Source organism: Calidris pugnax, unplaced genomic scaffold (assembly GCF_001431845.1).
Source record: "Calidris pugnax isolate Ruff unplaced genomic scaffold, ASM143184v1 scaffold81, whole genome shotgun sequence".
NCBI classification, from domain to species: Eukaryota; Metazoa; Chordata; class Aves; order Charadriiformes; family Scolopacidae; genus Calidris; species Calidris pugnax.
In genome coordinates this window covers 11,801,225-11,820,677 of record NW_015090880.1, presented here as the reverse complement: position 1 = coordinate 11,820,677, position 19,453 = coordinate 11,801,225, and the positions used below count along the sequence as shown (strand labels likewise).

General features: G+C 42.0%; 1 protein-coding gene across 10 annotated transcripts in view; it reads left to right on the top strand.

Moving 5' to 3' along the window:
* The window catches only part of SLC6A6 (solute carrier family 6 (neurotransmitter transporter), member 6), a 119,300-nt gene that overhangs the window by 2,803 nt on the left and 97,044 nt on the right, over positions 1 to 19,453 (top strand). For 6 of the 10 annotated variants that reach the window (XM_014946684.1, XM_014946678.1, XM_014946676.1 and 3 more), the window contains one exon: positions 12,268 to 12,351. The exons of 1 other annotated variant lie outside the window; for it this stretch is intronic. Coding sequence is in view for 4 of the 9 variants with exons in the window: in XM_014946676.1 (XP_014802162.1) it covers positions 12,268 to 12,351 (84 nt within the window). In the remaining 5 variants the exon portion in view is untranslated. Of the gene's footprint in view, positions 1 to 1,511; positions 1,611 to 12,267; positions 12,352 to 19,453 lie in introns of all 10 variants that reach the window. 3 more of the 10 variants (XM_014946683.1, XM_014946681.1, XM_014946682.1) reach the window with 1 other exon arrangement.

The window sequence follows — 19,453 nt, the reverse complement described above, 5'->3', positions numbered from 1 at the left end:
ATCTTCCTGAGCATTTGACTGTTTTGGTTCTATTTATTCCAGACAAAAGAGCTTATTTGTGATGTTTCATCTTTAGTCTGAATGTCTCTGATTTGTATGTCCATTTAATTTGGAAGGTTTCCATGAGACGCCAGTGAGACTGTCTGATTAAAGTCATGACTTATAACCAAACGTCTTTCTCGCTCCATGTTGCTGACCGCAGCTTTGGTTATGAATTGTGAAAGAATGTTAAAATCCCGTGGATTTTTCTCTTTGTGGGCTCTGTTTATTTTTATTTTTAACACTTTGATTAGACAATGAAACATGTCAGAGGTGCCAGTTGAAAGTCTTTAGGTACAAGTTTGCCTTTCAGCCATTGCGTGGGAGTGATTATTTGCTTTTAAAAACTGACAGCTGTGGATTTCTAGTTCCTTTTCCTTAATAATATCTGGGAAAATATAGCCTTACGTAAAAGCCTGCTGTATGAAAGGTAAAACAAGGGCCAAGTTGGGACAACAACATCTTTTTCATGTCTCACTAATTTTTTCAGAGAGCAGTAGCAACAAGCTAATGGGAGGTTGGAAGAAGCAGCATTGTTGCTCCTGTTTCCCTTGAATTCCTTTCATCAGTCCAGTGACTACATGTGTCCTGATGACACATTTCTGGGTCACATGTCCCAGAAAGACGGGCTATATGGAGATACATGGCATGGAAAATATTCTAGCTAGAGACTAGTTATGTCGACAGGTTCCACAAGTGGTGTAAATTTGTGTATTCCTCACATGGACTTTATTAATAGCTCAGGACTGAGACAGAGCCAGTTACATTGCTCTGTGTGTAAATAAAACAACAAAAATATATTCTTTCTTGTTTCTTATCGTATTAAACCTGCAAATAGCTTATTACCCTATAAGGCAGCCTAGGCCAGCACAGGAGACCATTAGGAAATGCGGAGCAGCACAAGTCAGAGCACAGAGATTTCCCCAGGCCAGGCTGCGTGGCCAAAGAGAGCATTGAAGGCACAAGGGCACAGCACACAGCATCCAGAACTGGAGAAAGAATAGGAGGCCAAGATAAGTATTTAAAAAGCCAGCCTCAAGCGTAACCAAACTGAATGCTTGTTTTGTTTTTGGCCCAGTGGAAACTTTGCAACGGAAAGTTAGATAGTTTTCTCCCTTGGCTCTGCCATCAAAGGGATGCTGCTGCCTTTCCCAGTCAACTTTCTCCCATTCAATGGGATCTAGATTTCTCTCTCTGCAGGAGACTGCTCTGGTTAGGAGGTCAGAATGAGAAAATGCTGTAACTGTAAGCTGTCTTTATTCTGATTCTTCTTAGGTTCATCAGTCATTTCCACTCTAATTCTTTCAGCTACTAGCAGTAGCAAGTTGTTTCCCAGGTATATTGGCTAAATATAGCTGGAGACACAACGTGGAGTGTTAGGACATTGCATATCCAGTCCTCGATGTTCCCACTAACAGGAAAAACTAAGAAATGTGTCTAGAGAGACTTGATCCATTCATGTCTTTTTCCAGACACTGAATAAAACCACCTGGATGGGAAGGACTTTTATTAGTTGTGACCCTCCTGGATTTACCATACCCAGTTCATTTAATCTTCATCAACATGGAGAGGTATGGAAAGGCTATCCCAGTTTGACACGTGTGATGACTATGAACTAAACTCTGAATTCCCAGTTATACAGAGAATGGGATGTGCTCTGAGCTCACCTTTACAGTTATAAAAAGGGGTACTCTGACACTTTTCAGTGACATGGTGAATCTGGGTGAAGACAGATGTCAGATAGCAGATTATAGGGTAAATTAAAGAAGAGAGCTATTTTACAATAGAGAAGGCTTGAATTTTGTCTACTAATGAAATTGTTACTCAAAGTAGATAATAATTCACACATTTTCATTTGAAGAACAACTAGAAACTTTTCTGGGAGGCTCCAAACCATCCTAGGAAGAAGAGTTGTCTCCCATTCAACACCTCTTATTTGAATGGAACATCAGATAATCTGTTCCTAAATGTAGGCAAGGGAAGAAGTACCATCAAACTGGTAGGGCAAAAAACTAGGAATCTGGATCAGGATTTATCTCCCCAGCTCTGTACCTAACATGCATTTTGACCTTGGTAAATCACTTTCTTTTTTTCAAAACTCAGTTTAACCGTGTTTTTCAAATGGGTAAAACAATATATGTTTTCTGTGAGGATACTGAAAGTTAGGTTTTTTGGATGTGAAAGATACTTAGTTTGTTATTAAATGGGCTGCATTTTTATAGGTTCACTCTCAGAAATATTTATCATACGTAAAATTCAAAACTTTCCTCTGTGTCCTTAGGTTCAAATGATGGAAATAAATTTTTAAAAAGGTATTTACGTGCTAAGCAGGATACGGCAATAGGACTATTGCATTTGCATTTGCACTGTGAGCAAAGAATTGATCATAAATGTGCCAGGGCACATGGTGTCTATCATGAGGATGATTTACCTCCTGTACAATCAAAATAAAGACACATTAGTGGCTAAGAATATTTACGAAGTCTTCCGAACTGATATGGTTTAGCTGTAAGGAAGAAATCACTTTTAAATTCTACTGATTTCTTCTCTATGTCTCAATTAAACACTCCACATTAAATTCCTGAAATTTTTCTGCTGCTACTTGTAATGGGTCAGAAATGTCAGGGTATCCTTGAAGTGGAGCACTCTTCTCCAAGGCACTTTGCATAGCTTAATTAGCACAGTTATTTCTTTCCCTGTGCCTTCTCTAAGGGCTTTATGTCAGATGCTTCTAGTTATTAGGAATCAGAGCCAGAGGTCAACTGATGAGCTACTGAGCACTCAAGATAAATGTAATTTAATGCAACAGTTCATATGAGCAGTTTGCAAAACCCCTCTGGGGGCCGTGTGAGCAGGAGTGCCCCTGGATGCGTGTATCTACGGGCTCTATTCAGCGCTGCGCAAGACACACATGTGCATTAAAGGACCTGATGTGGCCAAAGGTCATTGTCCTCAGATGACTACAGCCATCACTATGACACTTTCTTTTATTCTACTGTATCAAGCAAAGAAGTGTTGAAACTGTCAAAATTTAGCTGTTGGTTGTTTGGTGTTTTGTTTTTTTTTCTCAACAGGCAGTGAGGGACCTTCCTAATGTCTTCAAGTGGCTTTGCTGTCTCAAATCCCCAGCCTCAGCTCTATAATTGCTATAGTTAGTGTAGCAAATGGTCCTCATTTGAAGGCCTAGAGCCAGTTCATGTCTCAAGAGTCACTGGTTGAATGTTTTTCTGTCCAAGGTAACTGCTTAGGCAGAACTGGTTACGATTCTGGCTAGTGATGTGTCATTACTATGAGTCCTATAAAATGTTTACCTATGAAAAGTGAGACTTTGACCCTGAGATACCAGAAATTGTTTCAAACTAGACTAAAAACAAACAATTCACATAGTCCAGTATATAGTCAGGTCTCTTACCAAACCTTTTCTGAATTTAATCATTATGTGGATGTGAGCCGCAAGAGTGCATTTCATGCTGAGATTTTTCCACTTGGCCTTTATTCAGTCCCAATCTGATAATGGGAAGAAAAGTGGACTTGAGGAATGTGGTTCAAAGGACTTGCACTATTGAACCACAGCCTGGCTACGCAAGTCGTATTAATGACTTGTGAAGATATCACAACATGGAGACGGCCCATGCAGGGCCATAAAACAGAAGATCTACAGCTCCATAGGTGGGACAACTGAGAAGGAGGAGCCAGGGGAGGGGCACTTAGAGAATGGAAGGCAGCCAAAGGATGCTATAGGAAACAACAGTCCTGGCAATCCTGCTGTGACAACAGCATTCTTCCTATGTCTCCCTGTAGTGGTCTTGCTAAGTCACAATCAGTCATCTCTGCCCCTGAAAATACTGTGGATACATTTTTAACGACCTGATGACAAAATTACCCCCAAATTCTGAAAAAACAAAGTAAGGAGTCACAGAAATAAAAAAAAAATCTATCCAGATTGCTGGATCTCATTATATGAGAAAGGATGGGAAGCTATAGATAGTATGAGAGTGCGATGCAGTGTAACATACACTGAAATTGGTCCAGGTTTATTGCCATGTTTAATGCAGACACTGAAATATAGTGAGTCTCAGAAGAATCAGCCTCATGTCTTGGGTGCTGTTAGTTGGTAGATTTGACCCTGCATGCTAACCGTGCAGTAAAACATTGTTGTAAGCAGACATTCAGAAAAATGCCTGTCTTCAAAAAACCTTCATATTTCCTGTCTATGGTGCTGTAGACTGCCCCTTTTTGCTGAGGGATACCTGATAGCCGTGTGTATCAGTTCAGACTCAAAGACACTTGACAATCTGTATGTCTGTCTGTTATCTGTTCACAGTAGCTTTCCCTTCATCAGATCCCATAGTGCGTGCTGTAGGACCGCCGAATGTTACAGTGGTTTTAAATGCTCAGCTTTTGATGGAGAAGGTCGGTGTAGGTGAACAGATGTTGTGTGTAGAGTGGCGGCCAACGAGGCTGGGATGCACTACGGTATCTCAGGAAGAAACGGCCAGATCTGGGATGCAGCACAGTGGGTGGTGGAATCTCTTTCTTCCCGTAGAGCTTTGTGAGTTTTCAGATACTGTGATCTGCGAAGGTATTCCTACTGCAGCTGGCAGGCTGATCAAGAAGGAGCAATTACAGATGATACACTTTTTTTTTTCCTCTTAAGGACAAAAAGCTACCCAACCCCACGCATGTCTTTTTTTAATCAGCCTAGCTGTTCTCCACATTTCACATGTGCAGCACTTGAGCCGCCTATAGCACCGTGCAGCACTTCTCAGCTGTTGTGAATTTGGGGATTTTGAAGGCCTCCCTGGCTCTAATGGAGAGGGGCATTGTATGGCTTTTTCATAAGGTCAAACTCCAGGGAGAAAAAGCAGGCAACAACTTGTCCCGTTGCCTTCATTTTATATATTGACAAACCAAGGTTTAGACAAGACGAACATTTTGACCTAGTTCACTCAGAGAGCAATAAGGAAGTAACCTCAAAAATACCCAGGAAACTACCTAGGAAATTCTCCAAGTGCAATAAGACGATAAGGTTCAAACCTGAATCTTCATCCTATGAGCTGTGTGCAGGGCCCACCACCTCGGCTGCCTTTGCCACTTAGTGTGTTTTGGAAAGAACAGCTTTAAAAAAAATATTCCTTTTGGTGAGTTTGAGCAGAAGAAAAGTAATTGTTCGTGTCCTGTGTGTTTGGCTTTAGCTGGGCTCTGGGTTGCTGTCTCGGGCGGCCCGTTGACGTTACGTACCCGGTGGGTGAAGGGCGGGTACGGTTCCTGCCAGTGGGTGCCCGGGCTTGTTGGGAGGATTGTTGCCATTCCCACCCACTTCTGTCTCTGTGGTCCTTCTGCAACAACAGGAGGTGTTAGCAATGCCTGTGTTATGTAATTCATTTAGGAGGAAAAGTCACTCGTAAGGTTTATGGTTCCGTTCTCCCTGAGGCAACCCAAGCAAATGGGCCTGTTGCGGGGGCAGCTGAGCGGCTGAGCTGAGAACGCACAGGGACACCATCACCTGTCCTATGGTCATGGCAAGAAGCTTCAACCAAATCCCTTGCTGGAGGGTCCTGGGACTAATCTATCTGCAAAAGCACAGACCCGTAGCAGCTTGCTGTGCCCTGGGCTACCTGTGCACAGGCTAACGTGGGGTTGGCATGGAACACCAGCTTCCAGTGGGTGTAGGAGCATCCCTCAGCCACAGCTCTACCTGCCTGCCCATTGCACCTCCTGAGTGCTGGAGGGGAGTGTCATGGGAGCCAGTGAAAGGCTCCCAAAAAACAAATACCGAGAAAAGGGAATACTTATCTGCCAGGGCCTGCTGTTGAAAAACGGATCTCACTTCATATAAGCAGGAAAAAGACATTGAGGCTTATTTGTATTTCTGCCCCTGAGCACAAAGGGGCTAGAAAGCAGGCGGATCCCACCGATTGTGTGTTCCTCCTGTTTGGAGATGTAATCGGGGTGTACACACTGTGCCACAGCCTTTCCTCGTCTTTAGGGGTTGGCTTGGGGCTGGCAATGATGTAGAGGACCTCCAGCATGGAGGTGAAGACCTCCAGGATAGGGGTGGGGGCGAGCTGGGCCCTGACACTTCACTTCTCCCCCATCTTCTCATGCATAGCACACACTGCTAGGAGCAGTGATCACAGGGTAAAGAAGAAAACATGGGGTCACCCTGTGCTCAATCCCAACTTACTCATTGGAGAAACAGGCTCTGTGTAAACAGGACAAATGGAACGGATGTTTCACTCTGCTACTGATAAGTTTATCAGCAAAGCCAATGTAGACTCTGGACCACTAGGAAAAAAACACAGAAAATGTGTTAAAGAAAGAAGCTGAGGGTCCTCAGCTAACCCCCAGCTTACCACGCCCTGGGTATCAGTGTTTGTGCTTTGGGACTTGTCAGTCATGGCTCCAGCCAATGAGACTGCAAGGTTGGGATGCTGTTGCTCCTAACCACAAGGCCCAATCTTACCTGGGCTGTAGCTCTCGAAGTGCTGTCAAAATGGATGAAAAAGGACTGTTGCAAAGGTGGTAGGGAAGGTGAAAGCGCGGCAGGGGCAGGCAAGGGTAGGGAGCACCATGGCAAGGCCCCACTGGACCTTGGGTGGGATGTAAGGCAGTGGCCTCTCCAGCTTGGTATTGATGGTGAATAGACCATTGTCCTTTGCAAGGAAGCAAAGAGAAAACTGTCTCTTCTGTGATTGTGGCACTGAGCCAGTATTGCCTCACCAAGGGCTCGACCTCAGCCTCCAGCTTGGAGGTCTCACAGCTCCAAAACGCCTCGCCCACGTTGCCTCAAGTGCCTGCTCCAGTGTCCTGTTACACACGGACCATTTTGGCCGGCTGGATTTTGTTCCCTGCAAATGAGTGGCTGGGAAGTAGGTGTGTTTCACAGAGCTTATAATAGAAAGCTTGCTTTGACCTCCACGACAGAGAGATTAACACCATTCCAGAATGATACAGTGCGTGTTTTTTAAGGGTCCAAAGGCAATTCCTGTTTACAGAGCAGCACTGGAAGAGCCTCATGGCATTCAGGCTAGGGCACTGCCTGTCGGGGATTCCTTCTCCAATCGCTTCTTTTTCAGTCAGGCTTTTGCCCTGCTGAGGGAAAAGTTGAAATGCCCCATGGATGGCCAAACCAGACTGTTGCAGTTGTGCAAAATCATACTGCTTGTCTCTGAGATGAGAGAATGAGGAAATTCTTGCACCTACCTTGATCCCCTATCCCACCTTAGAGCTTTTTTGGGGTGCCTCTTTCTATTTTTGGGATTTCCAGAGTTTCTTTTGGAAACCGTTTGGCTTGGAGCCACAGAAAGTTTACCAAACCTTCTGAAAAATTTGTCATTGACAGTAAAGAGCCATTTGAAATAGCTTTCCTATTTCAAATAGCAATTTCAAATAACTTCCTTGAGTTATTCAGCTCTGCAGATGCAGTCTTAAGTGCTTTGATCTGTGTTGGTCTGACCTGCTAATCCCAATTACATGATCATGCACAGCACCATTGCCTTTATCAGCATATGGGCACTGAGTGCTGGACCTGTGCTTCTGCTCTCAATGGGCACTGAGTGCTGGACCTGTGCTTCTGCCCACCCACTTTTCCCATGCCCACTTTTCCAAGAAGTATGAAAGGCTGAAAGCACCCTCAACAAGGAATGTATCCACCTGCTAATAGGATCAGCCCTTGCATTTTCAGTCATCTTTCTGGAAAACAACACGTACAAGGTCTCCCTTATGGGTAAATGTGTTCTCATGTCCCTGAGGATCTTGTTGTAAGTCACCCATCTGAGCCTTGGGGAGTCAGTGGGGAGTCAGAAGTGGCACCAGCCTGGAGTCTGCTGTCTAACACATTCCCTGGCACAGGGAAGAGAGAGAAAGCACAAAAAGTCCATACACCCAATGGAGTAAATTCATCATCCCACTGATGGCTGGATTTGCTTGATTCTGTTGTATTGTTATTGGCTTCCTTAAACTGCAGCACTTTCCTCTGAATTTCATTCATTTCTTGACTGATATTGTGCTCAAAACATTTGTGTTTCTCCAGATTGAGGCACCTAATGTAAGTTATATGTCTCTAGTCAAAAAGGAGTTATATACTGATGCATTGTCAGGGCCCAAAGTTTAAGGTGCTTTTTGAAAAACTGGTCTTTAGTAAGCTTTCACATTTTCTTGTATCATTATCGTCTGATGCTCCTCTAGGAGGGATGTGCTGAGCTTGTTAGTAACTATTTACCTTATAGGATAGTTCATGCACTGGCAGAGAACAACTAAGACTCAAGTTAGAGGCGGTGATTTTAGATGTTTTTGGAGACTTAAATTCAGATTTCTAGGTGCAGGCAGCACTGAAATGAGAAGATGTATGAACATTGAAATCCAGCATCTAGGATATTAACAATATGGAGCTCTCCTTGAAGTAAAGTGCACACTTAGCATGCGCAAAGCTGTATTATTTACTCCAGAAAGATCGTGCTGCAAGTTGATGACGCACCTTCCTTCTCCTCATTACTTCTCATTTTCTCTCTCTATCAAGGCTCTCCAATCTTGTAAGTTATTTACATATCCTCTGCAAACTTTGACTATCCTTTTCTCTTGGTCATGCTCTTTTGCACAATGCTTTTGGCGCATTTCATCCAGTTGACTTCAACCCTCTGCCTCCAGTGCATACAAGCAGTGACGGTGCGATTCTCTGCTGCCTTTATTGACACCAACCATAACCCGACACAGCTGGTGTCTGCTGGCCTGGGATTTTCCGCAGGCTCCTGCGGCAGAGCAGGTTGCAGACCGATTGAGACATGTTTTGGTGGTTCAGCCAGGTTTGCCACAAGGGGGGGTGAAGAACAGAAACCAGCTGTGGAAATTTACTGACTCTCTGAAGATCTCATGACTTCTTGCTAAATCTGAAAATTCCCGGTACAAGAAGAATAATTGTTTCTAAACCGCCTGTGCGGCCTTTCATCATTTATCTGAATATTGCATGGTCAGTGACATTTTTTTTGGGTCAGTGATAGACAACAATCCATCATTTGCGAAGGGATGGAAGATAAGGAATTTATCAGTCAAGACACGAGTTCCTAGTACAAAGAACTTCCACACAGATGGTGAATTTAAAATATATATATATTCAACAAATTAGCACATAGTGTGCCAACTCTTGTGAAATATGTGCACATTAGGAGTATGAGTGGGAGCAAATAAGGTTGTGAGGAATCTTTCTGTGACTTCTGTTTTCAAACAGTGATTTGCAAAGAAGTTTTTTTCTTGTTTTCTTTTTTTTTTTTAAAAAAAAGGTAAATATGTACGAGCTCTTTAAATCATCCAAAGTAGATCATGGTTATGACTAAGAGATAAGGAGGGATTTGTCTGTCTGACAAACTTCCCCTTTTCTTTAAGAGAAGGTTGGTGTTTTCAGAAGTGGTAAAATGCCACTGAGTGCAAAATGCAGGGTATAGCATAAATTGGAGTTCTGCCAGTTCATGGGCTGAGCAAAAGCTGTTGAAATGCAAGATGCTCCAAGGCCCACTTCTGTATCCCGCAGAAGAAAAGCCTCCAGTGATGTCTCTAAGCAAAGCTCTCAGTCTCCAGCCCACAAAAGATCAATGTAAAGCCTACCACAAAGTCAGTAGGAATTTTGCTGTTAGGATAACTAATGTTCCTAGACATCTTTATACTAGACCATATCATCTACCCATCGGAATTAATGGTGTTTATTTAAAAAAATGAGGAGGGGAGAAAGAGAGGAAAAGAAAAAGCCAGGAGAAACCAAAGAAAAATGCCCTGAGTCTGTGTTGTACCTTCAGGCAGGGCACAAACTGAATCTGAAATAATGTAATTTCTAAATAAGCCATGGCTAGAAGTAGAAACTGCAACGGTGATGAGACCACCAGTGCAGTCAACTCAAGCAGCATTAAAGGCAATAGCCAGCAGAGCCTGCAAAGCTCCTTCAGCGCACACTGCAAGGCCCTGATAGTGCCAGTAACGCTGGGCAGGCTGGTTTTGCTTTAATATTTTTGATATGGCTTTGTAAAGACCAGGGACTGGCTCACTTGCAGCCATACTGAAGTCATGCAGAGCAGGAGATCTGCCAATTTAGGACTGCTTCTGGGGCTGGAGATAAAGGGACAGGGTAAGAAGCTGTGTATGTTCCATGTGTTATTCCCTATAGCAGGGTCGATTTTCTAAGCCTTTGCTGGGGCACCACTGTATTGAAATACTAATTCAAATACTAACAGAGCTGTAGCAATTTAGGTCAGGAATATGATGTTTGCAGGTGGATAATTGGCTAACTGGATAAGGATAATCTCCTGTTATGCACAGCCAAAAACTTACTTCTGTACGGCATTTAGGGCAAGAAACAACATATTGAGATTTGACATACTGAAAATTCTCTGGACCTGTCCAGAGAATGGGTAAATAAGATTAATCCCAAAGACTCCAAGAAGATTTTAAAAACACTTAAAACGAAACCCATGGAGAAAAGCAGACACATTAGAGGCAGCAAGATTGCAGCCCCATACGTCATATAAAATGAATGCAGTTCATCATGCTGAATTGTTCATGCTCAGACCATATATGTTCAGCTCTTGACAAAGTAATCTCTTTACAAAGCTACATAATGCAGCGGAGTCAGCTCAGAACGAGTTATAAACAAAGAAGCTATTCAGCTGTCAAAGCAATTTTCAGCTATATTAAAACAGAATGGGCCGGGGTGGATTCTGCCCAGCCTTGTGCTGCGCGCTGTCCCGGGGAGCCGGTGGCCTCGCCTGTGTGTGAATCGCGTGGCGAGAGGGCGTGCGTGCGCGCACGGGCGGCCGCCCACGCAAACACATGTGCACACACGTGCGCAGCGTAGCCGCCTGCCGCCCGCCCCGGCTCAGTGTCAGAAATCCCAAAATGCTTTATTGAAATTGCGATTTCGCTCGGCACATGGGGATGTCACCAAGTTCTGTCCGTTCCCGTGACGTGTTGTGTTTCCATGGAAACCCATGTACTTCGGAGAGGGAAAGGCAGGAGGAGACTTAAGAAAAGCAGAAAAATCAAGCAGAATAAGAGAAATACGCGGTGTGAATAGATCGTTTGGATCGTGGGGCTTTTAACAAAGTGATTTAGGCCTTAAGGCGGGGAGATGCCTTATTTATTTGTGGGTTTGTCCCTCCAGAATAATTCATATCCATTCAAATGTATGTCAATTGAATGAATGCAGCATCCTATTTCTTCCTATACACTATTCATCATCAGACTCTGGCTGCACTGGCGAGGCTGGGCTTCCAGCGCGCTTTCTGCTGACACATGACTTCTGCTGTTTGCTATGTCTCTGGTGTCATTAGCAGGTGTTTCCTATCTTCATCCCCAAACTGGGGAAGGAGGCAGGGCCTGGGAAACTACAGATTTCAACTAAGGTTCAATGAAATACCTGTCAAGTCTCCCATAAAAAAGCTGTGTATGATCTACCTCCCAAGGGGTAGGCAGGGCAGGGAGAGGCATGCTGGAGCTATTCTGTGATTTTTTTCCTTCTTAAAACGGCCAACTTGCCATTGAATCACTTAATCACTAATTAAAAATCCTGGATAAAACAAGCTGTCTACAGTTTTCTGGCAAACATCCCACTGACTTCGGCAGGGCCAAGATTTTACCCTTTCCTTGACTGTGTAGATTGTTTGTTTTCACTTCTTTTTCTTTAGCTGTTCTATGTGGTTTACGCCAGATTTTCTTCTCTAGATACATGTCTTCTTTTCCTTTTCTCAAATATTATCTCATTTCAGCTCCAGACTACAGGGTCTTAACATGATGGACCCCAAGAGGTAGTCCATGACCAGACTAGCTGTCTTTCACCAGCATCTTTTTCTGCTGTGACCTCAAAGAGGACAAGGAGTAGATGTGAGGGAAATAGGGATTTCAACACCTAAAAGCCACCACGAGCACTGCTGTGCAGGCACAAACTCAACTTGCAAGTCCTCGTTGCCAGAGCTAGATGGTGCTTACGAGAGTCCCTCAGCTGGTATCTGACCAGCTGGAAAAGGGATGGGCCACTGTAGCCTAGAGCATCAGCTGTTTCACCACCCAGGGCTGAATGCCAGGAGCAGAAACAAAATCCTATATGTGTGTATCCTATGTGTGTAAATGCTGTTGGTAACAGGGCAATATTCCTGTTCTGTTTGTGCAAATACTTTGGTACGTGTTTCTCCTGTCTTCCACTTTTGTATTTATTTACAGTCACATCCTCTGTAATTTTGCTTTCAGAGTTTGCCTTAGAAGAGACTTGTGCCATTTTTGCCTGGAGCAGAATAACTCTACGATGCACCGCTGCTGGCTGCTTGCTTGAAGGTAGGGATGTGCCAACAAACTCTGCTTCCTGGGGGTTTCCTGGCAGAGTGTGCTCGACTTTCTGCTGTGTTCTTCATGAGAAGCCACTCTTGGTCACACACAGGCCATGTATGAGGGGCCTGAGCCAACAAAAATTGCCAGGACCTACTGCATTCTTCAAAGCTTAGGGCAGCAGAGTACAAATCAACAGCAAACACCCTAATCCCTTACCAACACATTGGGTGGCAAAACCCACAGCAGTTGCCTGTAGTGTTGACGTGATTCAAGCCCATACTGCTTCATTTATCTTTGTGAACCCAAAGCCATGGTATCTAACAGTATTGACAGTTAACAGTCTCATTTGCTGGTTCATCAACAAATTAGAAGAATAAAAAGAAACTATGTGAAGGGAGATAGGACTTTGCTGAGCAGCTCTAATCTTGGTTGTTTTCCTTGGCTTTAAACTTTGAATTTTACAAGTTATATGTTAAGTGCTCGGCTCCGCTTCTTTGTATCCAGAGAGAAAGAAATGGTTTGTAAAAAATGTTCTTTGTGGGTAACGTAGAATTTTTCTCATCTGGGGAATCCATCAGTGAGAATGTTTACTGTATATTTATGAGACCCCTTGCAGATCTTTAGACTAGGCTTTCAGATGTTAATTCTCTCAGAATTTTTATTGCTAACATTTATTCTTCTTTTAATGGTGAGCTCTCAGAACAATGCAGAGGGCTCTGTTCAAACTCCAGGAAAATCTTGTATCATTCTGGGTTTGCAACTGGGCTCCACACAGGACTCAGCAAGATTTCATTCAGCCTTTTCTATAGTTCTCTAGGGGTGCAGGGAAAATTGCTCTTGGCTTTAATGTTCTGTATTAGTTAGTCTGTGATTTGCTTGTTCCAAGATGTTGGGTATTATTTTTGATACTATGTCGTCTGTAAAGCAACACTGAGTGCAAGAGAGTGACAGAGCATCTCTCGTGCTACTGTTGATTCATTGCATGTACTTCTGTGAGATAGTGAAATACTGGGGTCTTGTCAAAACTGCTCATTTCTAGATAGTAGCTAATATCTAAATACTAGATATGACGTAACAAGTTTGAAGGCCAGAAGGTAATGTTCAGGGGTAATGTCTGTACTCAAGAAAAAAAAGTAATCTGGAAGTCAATGTAACTTTACATGTGAGTGAGGAGAACTTGCATGACTGTAAGCTCAAGAATGGGCTGTTATTCAAGTACAATGATGAATGAGAAAGGTGAAAAAAACTTTTTTAAAAAGTCTGTGCAACCCAAATGTACTGTTTATCGTCCTTTTGTACCAAAATAAAGTTTGTGATGTACTCAGGGTTTTCCAGAGTCATCAACACAGTGCTGGTTTTTATCCTCTCGTCTTGCTGTTTCCTGACTTCCATTCCCAGGCTTTGGAATTTTTATGCTGTTTTTCCCCTTTTGCTCTTAATGAAATAACAAAATAAGTGTTTTGACCTCAGAGCCTTCTCCTCCACTAGAAGATTTAAAATTGCTAGGTGACAGTCAGCAGGAGATGATGATACTCAGTCTAATTTCCTTAGAAATGTTATAGCTGAAGTATTTATAATAACCAGTCTTTGTTGCTAGAACCTCTGAATGCCAAGACTCTGAAAGAGGTAGCTGAACCAGCAAGTTCTGGAAATATTTCCTAGATAGAAACTCAGGAGGAAGAGGAGCAGGGAACACCAGCAATGCAATTGTATAACTGAGGATGTAATTTTCAGCAAAGAACTTCCTTGTCAAGTTTAGTGTTTTTCTTTTGACAAATTGCTTGTGTAGAAGCTAAAGTTTTTCAGTCTCTGTGCTGTTCCAAATGTTAAGCTTCTGGTTTTCTTGATGTGGTTATTTTTTTGACATCGTTTAGTGGTGATGGGTCCTTGTTCGCATGGCGTGATTGGTCAGCTCAGTCATGCTTAATGACTTAAGCCTTATAAACTACTTTTGACTCAGACAAGTATCATTTGGTTGTTGGAAGGAGAGTGCCGCATTACTCAAATTCAGTGAAATTTACTTCTAATCAAAAAGTGTTGCCATGGTAGGAGTCAACAAGACTCAAACAGTGCATGATACTCCTGCTCGTTCGCTGGTCAGGGCTGAATCTTGCATGTAGCGTGTCTTCAGAATGGCAACCATGGGCAAATTTTTAGTGACGCGGCCATTCTCATAAGTAACTTGAATTGGATGAAAGGGAAGATCCATCTGATAATGATCTAACATATTCACAAATATTTTCTCTCTGTTTCTTTACCACTTGTCATCTGTCCCTTCTTTTCTTCCACTCCCTTTTATTTCTTCTTTAGTTTGTGTCTTGATGATGCCTGTTCTGTTCCCAGAGCTGATCTTTGCATTTATAGTAGATTGTTTTGAATATTATGAATCTACATATACAAATGCAGGTATACAAAGAGATTGCTTTCTTATGGAGGCTGATTTCTTTTACTAAGCAAGACTTGGATACAGAAGCCAGAGGCATGTTTGTGGTCAGTCAATCTGTACAGTTGCACTAAGCAACCTCATAATTCATGCTGTGAAGCACCTCTTGAGACTTGACCTGAGTCCTTACTGAATGATGGTTGCCTAACATTATGGTGGTGAGATGTTTTTCTTCTCCTAAGAGAAATTAGGGTGTATTCATTGATTGATTTTGTTAAAAATTTTCTAGTTTTCCGTAAGATCTTTATCACTGAGTAGCTCCTTCTTCAAGTGCATAGTGCCATCTCCCAAGACATTGCCTCTGTAGTATCTGCAGTTAGATTAAAAGCAGATTATGGTGCAGCTTGTTTTCTATGAACGTTTGTAAGTCAGCTGTTGAGAGAAGTTTCCCTGAACATACAAAATGTAGGTTTTTTCATCAGGAGGTGCTTTTGTTAAAGAATTGCCAGAGACAATACAAAATGAATCTTGTTTACAGTGTAATCCTGGTGCAAAATACATAATTTCTTTCTGGCAAATGAAGTGTTTGGCATCAGCGAGTATTTACATTTACATTGTTTTTTAAACTTCTGCTTGTGCTGGAAGGTAGGGTGAAATATTTCCTAGATGGCCAGACTGTTCCTAAGAAAAAATACATCAAGGAGCAGAAATTCAGAAACACTCTGTTTCAAAGGATGCTGCATGATCAATACAATTACACTGGGGTTTTACTGGATGTTCAGTGCACATCTTTCATTGTTTTTACAAAGGTTACGCCTCAATTTTGTTTATGTTTTATTTCAGAGCTTTCAATTTTGTGTTGTATCTGCAGTTGCATGAGCTACCTTTCCTCATGCTCCTGCTTTGACATATTCCTATCCACCCATGTTCTTAAGAGATTTTTTTCTCTGTGCACAAGAACAAGTGACAGAAGTTACTGTCGGTTAACTCATCACACTCTGTTGCTCTCTTATCTTAGCTCAAACCACTAAGTAAATATAAATAATATTTATATGTCATACCTCTTCATAACTGTATGTGCTTGTTATTTCCACTTTTCCTGGTACTTGGGTGTTCCTGGTGCTTGAGTGAGAAGAAATCACAAAACACTGAGAGAATGCTGGTGTATGTGAAAAAGCTTGCATGAACCTTGGTTCCAGGAAGAACATATACACATGCTGACAAAGGGCTCCTTATCTAAGAAATGCTTAAGAGAGTGTTTCTTAAATGAGAATGCTTCTCTGAAACTAAGCGTTTGTTTGCTGGGTTGTTGGTGGTTATTTTTTAATATTTCAACACCCTGCTGATAGCGTTGTGAAATCCTTGCTGGGCCTTAGCCAAGGAAATGAATAAACTTTTACTTGCTTAATGATTTTATAATTCTTCTATGTGAGATAAACTTGCCATTTGGTCATTTAACTTCTCTCCTGCATTTTGTGTACAAATACTATCTAATCTCATGGTGACTCCAAGTCTTTGAGACTTAAGTTCTTGCAAAGTTATCAAATACAGCAATCAGAACACGTTTGGACACTTAACAAAGTTCTCGTAATGTTTTCCACTAATATTTTTAGTATTATTAAACATAACTACTGTTGTATTATGAAATAACATTGAGCCCTTTTATATTCTGTGATGTAATTTTCCACTTTCCTATTTCCATTTATTAGTACACATTCCATTTAAAGTAGTCTTTCATTGCTCAGTGTGTGACATACTTCAGAGAAGAACTGAGATCTTCCAAATCTCCATCCCATAAACTGCAAAATAGTCCTTCTTTATAATGGCTAAGCAGCCCCTCAAATTCAATTGAAAAGTTAAGATCAGAAGTATTATGAAGTCACTGAAGACATCAAATTACTGAACAGGATTCCTTTAATTAGAAAAGGATTGAATAGGTACAAAAAACATTCCCTACACACTGCAGACTTTCTCGCTCTGTGATTGTTGGTATTATATTTCATGTTTTCAAGCATTCAAGTAATGGATACAAAATTGGAAGCAGGAGGAAAGGTATAGAAATCATACCTGGAGGCAGTGAGAGAATGGGAGAATTCTTATTTGGTACCAGCGAAATAAATTTCTGTCCACAGGGCACAGGCATTGAGAGGAAAATAACTTATATGAAACCAAGGGCTGTAACAGCCTAATTTTGTTCTCTGGACCCAGGTAAATTTCATCCTAACACAATAAATAAATACATAATATAAAGTGCAGTGCTATTTCCTGATTCATGATCTTGTTAGACTCCAAATAAACATATATCATGCTGGAATTGTAATAACACAGGCTTAGTACCTATAGAGGGAATTTCATCCAGCTACTAAATATGAAGAAAATGTACCAAAAAGGAATGATTTAGAGGAGAATGAAATTCTCCTTTAGACTCAGGGGTGATTCTGCTGTGTTTTCCTCTGGAAGATGGTCCTTCTCATGTACAGACTTTTTTACATATTTTCTTTTTGAGTGAAAGAAAAAGAAGGAAAAAATCCTACAAATTTCAGGTATTTAACTATATAGTATCATTATGCTATAAGCTGAAAAACAACTTTAAAAATTACAAATTTCAGCAAAATAATTTAATATAAAATCATTCTACAATAAGAAGTAACAATATTAGATATATATGTATTTGTAACAATATAAAACTGTTTTCTCTTTTCTTTGCACTCTGTGTCACCTGAAAATGTTTCTTCAGGCTCAGGAACTGTTTGGAGCACATATTTGTCAAATATTGTAGGCATGGAAGAAGGATTAATAACAGCAACAAATGATTAAATTATTACTACTATTTTCATTGCTGTTCTTATTATCAATATTATTTGCTGTAACACCTGTGATATGGCTGGTGTTTTTTAGACACTTCAGTGCTTTCACTTTTTTCTGCAGAGTTCATAATCCAAGGACAGAAGTCAGGGAAGAGAATATCAGTAAGCAATTTATGGAAAACATATCCACAAATCAGCAAGCTGTCTTACAGCAATAGAAGCATGTCCTTAGGAGGGTTTGTATGGAAGGAGCTTAGCAGATGACCTGTGGGTGGCTGGGCAGGGCTTAGGGTTTGGACCATGGTGTGATGGCCTGGAGCACAGATGGAGTGTGGTGCCATGAGACACGGGTGGCTGGAAGCCTCTCATGGTGAGACCATGATAGCGAGTGCATGGAAGGAGCACCAGAGCTTTGAAGGCTAAAGTTTGCTCCATACAGGATGAGAGGTTGGTTGAGGAATTCCAAACCTCAGCAAGGGAAGTTCTTCATGAGCCTTTTGTCATTAGGGATATGCTCTGAGATGACAGCGGTGGGACAACTGTGGTGTAAATCCATCTGGCTGTATAGATTTCAGCGCTGCCCGGCTGAGAATTTGGCTAGCAGCTTACAAATCCCCTATGTTTCACACGTTGCAGTACAAAACAACTGTTCTTTCAGGCTATTGTGTAATCGTGAGTCATTAGGCTCTGCTTGAGGATGATCCAGCTACCTTGAAAAGGAACTGGAACAAAACTGTGCATCTCAGGTGACTTAGTTACACAGCATGGAAATCAAATTCCCCCCACCAGCACTTCATAGGCAGACCCTTGCACATGCCCGGGGTTTGGTACCATGGCATGAGTTTCTTCCCATAGAAAGGCCAAATCTGTAAAATTGCTCCTTACCCAGCCATAAATCCTATTCAAGCCCTCAAAATAGATTGAGGAGGATTGTGCTGAAAGGGCGATTTTCACCCTTGATAGCTATATCGCCAGTAACATCTGTGTTGAGTTACAGTACAGCTCAAACACTGAGGGAAGAGGATAAAGATAAAAAATAAGTGGCCAATACCTCTTTAAGAATCCACAAGAGCAAAGTAATAAAAAAGAAATACAATAACTCAGATAATAAAAACATTATCTTATAGATTTCTTACAAACTTTGCCTTAGGGAGGCCACCTGGCTTGTGTTTTACTGACGCAGCTGTTCAGACTTTTTTTCCCTTTGCTACATAAAAAATAGAGGAATCTGAACAGCTGTTTGGGTTAATTTTTTTAATGCCTTCAGTAAGTAAAAATAAAGACAAATGATATGAATAAGGATGTGAAACTGCCTCCAAAGATGCTTTAAAAACTTTCCAGAATAATTTGTGGACTTCATCCACAGGAAACAAAGGTCTGTTGTCCATGGAAGGAGCTGAGCCAGAAGGGCAAGTGGGACGTTTCCACTCGCTTGCTGACCAGGTGTAGCCTTAACTGTCCAGCATCTCTTCTATTCATGCAGGAAATACTCACATCAGGGCAAATTAGCAAACTTAGTTATATTGGAATCAGTCCACAGTAACCCCATTGACTTCACTGAAGTCGCTTAAGATTTCCATAATTGAAACTAAAAACCAAAAACTAGTTTTACTTAAAACTATCCATAATCGCATCCGTTGCCTTCCAGGGAACTACTCCTGAAAGAGGTAGTTGAAGGGAGAAAGTGATCACAGCGGGTCAGCATGTCTAATAGACATCATTTCCCAATGAAAGATATAATTTTTAGCTATTTTTGAAATCACGGCGCCGGGGGGGGGGGGGGGGGGCGCGCGGGGGGGGGCAGGAAGGTTCTGGAGGAGCGGGGCCCGCGGCGCTGAGGCGGAGCCGCTGCCGGGGGCGGCGCGCGCGGTGAGGGGCGCTTTATTTACTATGATCTCTGGTTGAAACCCAATTTGGC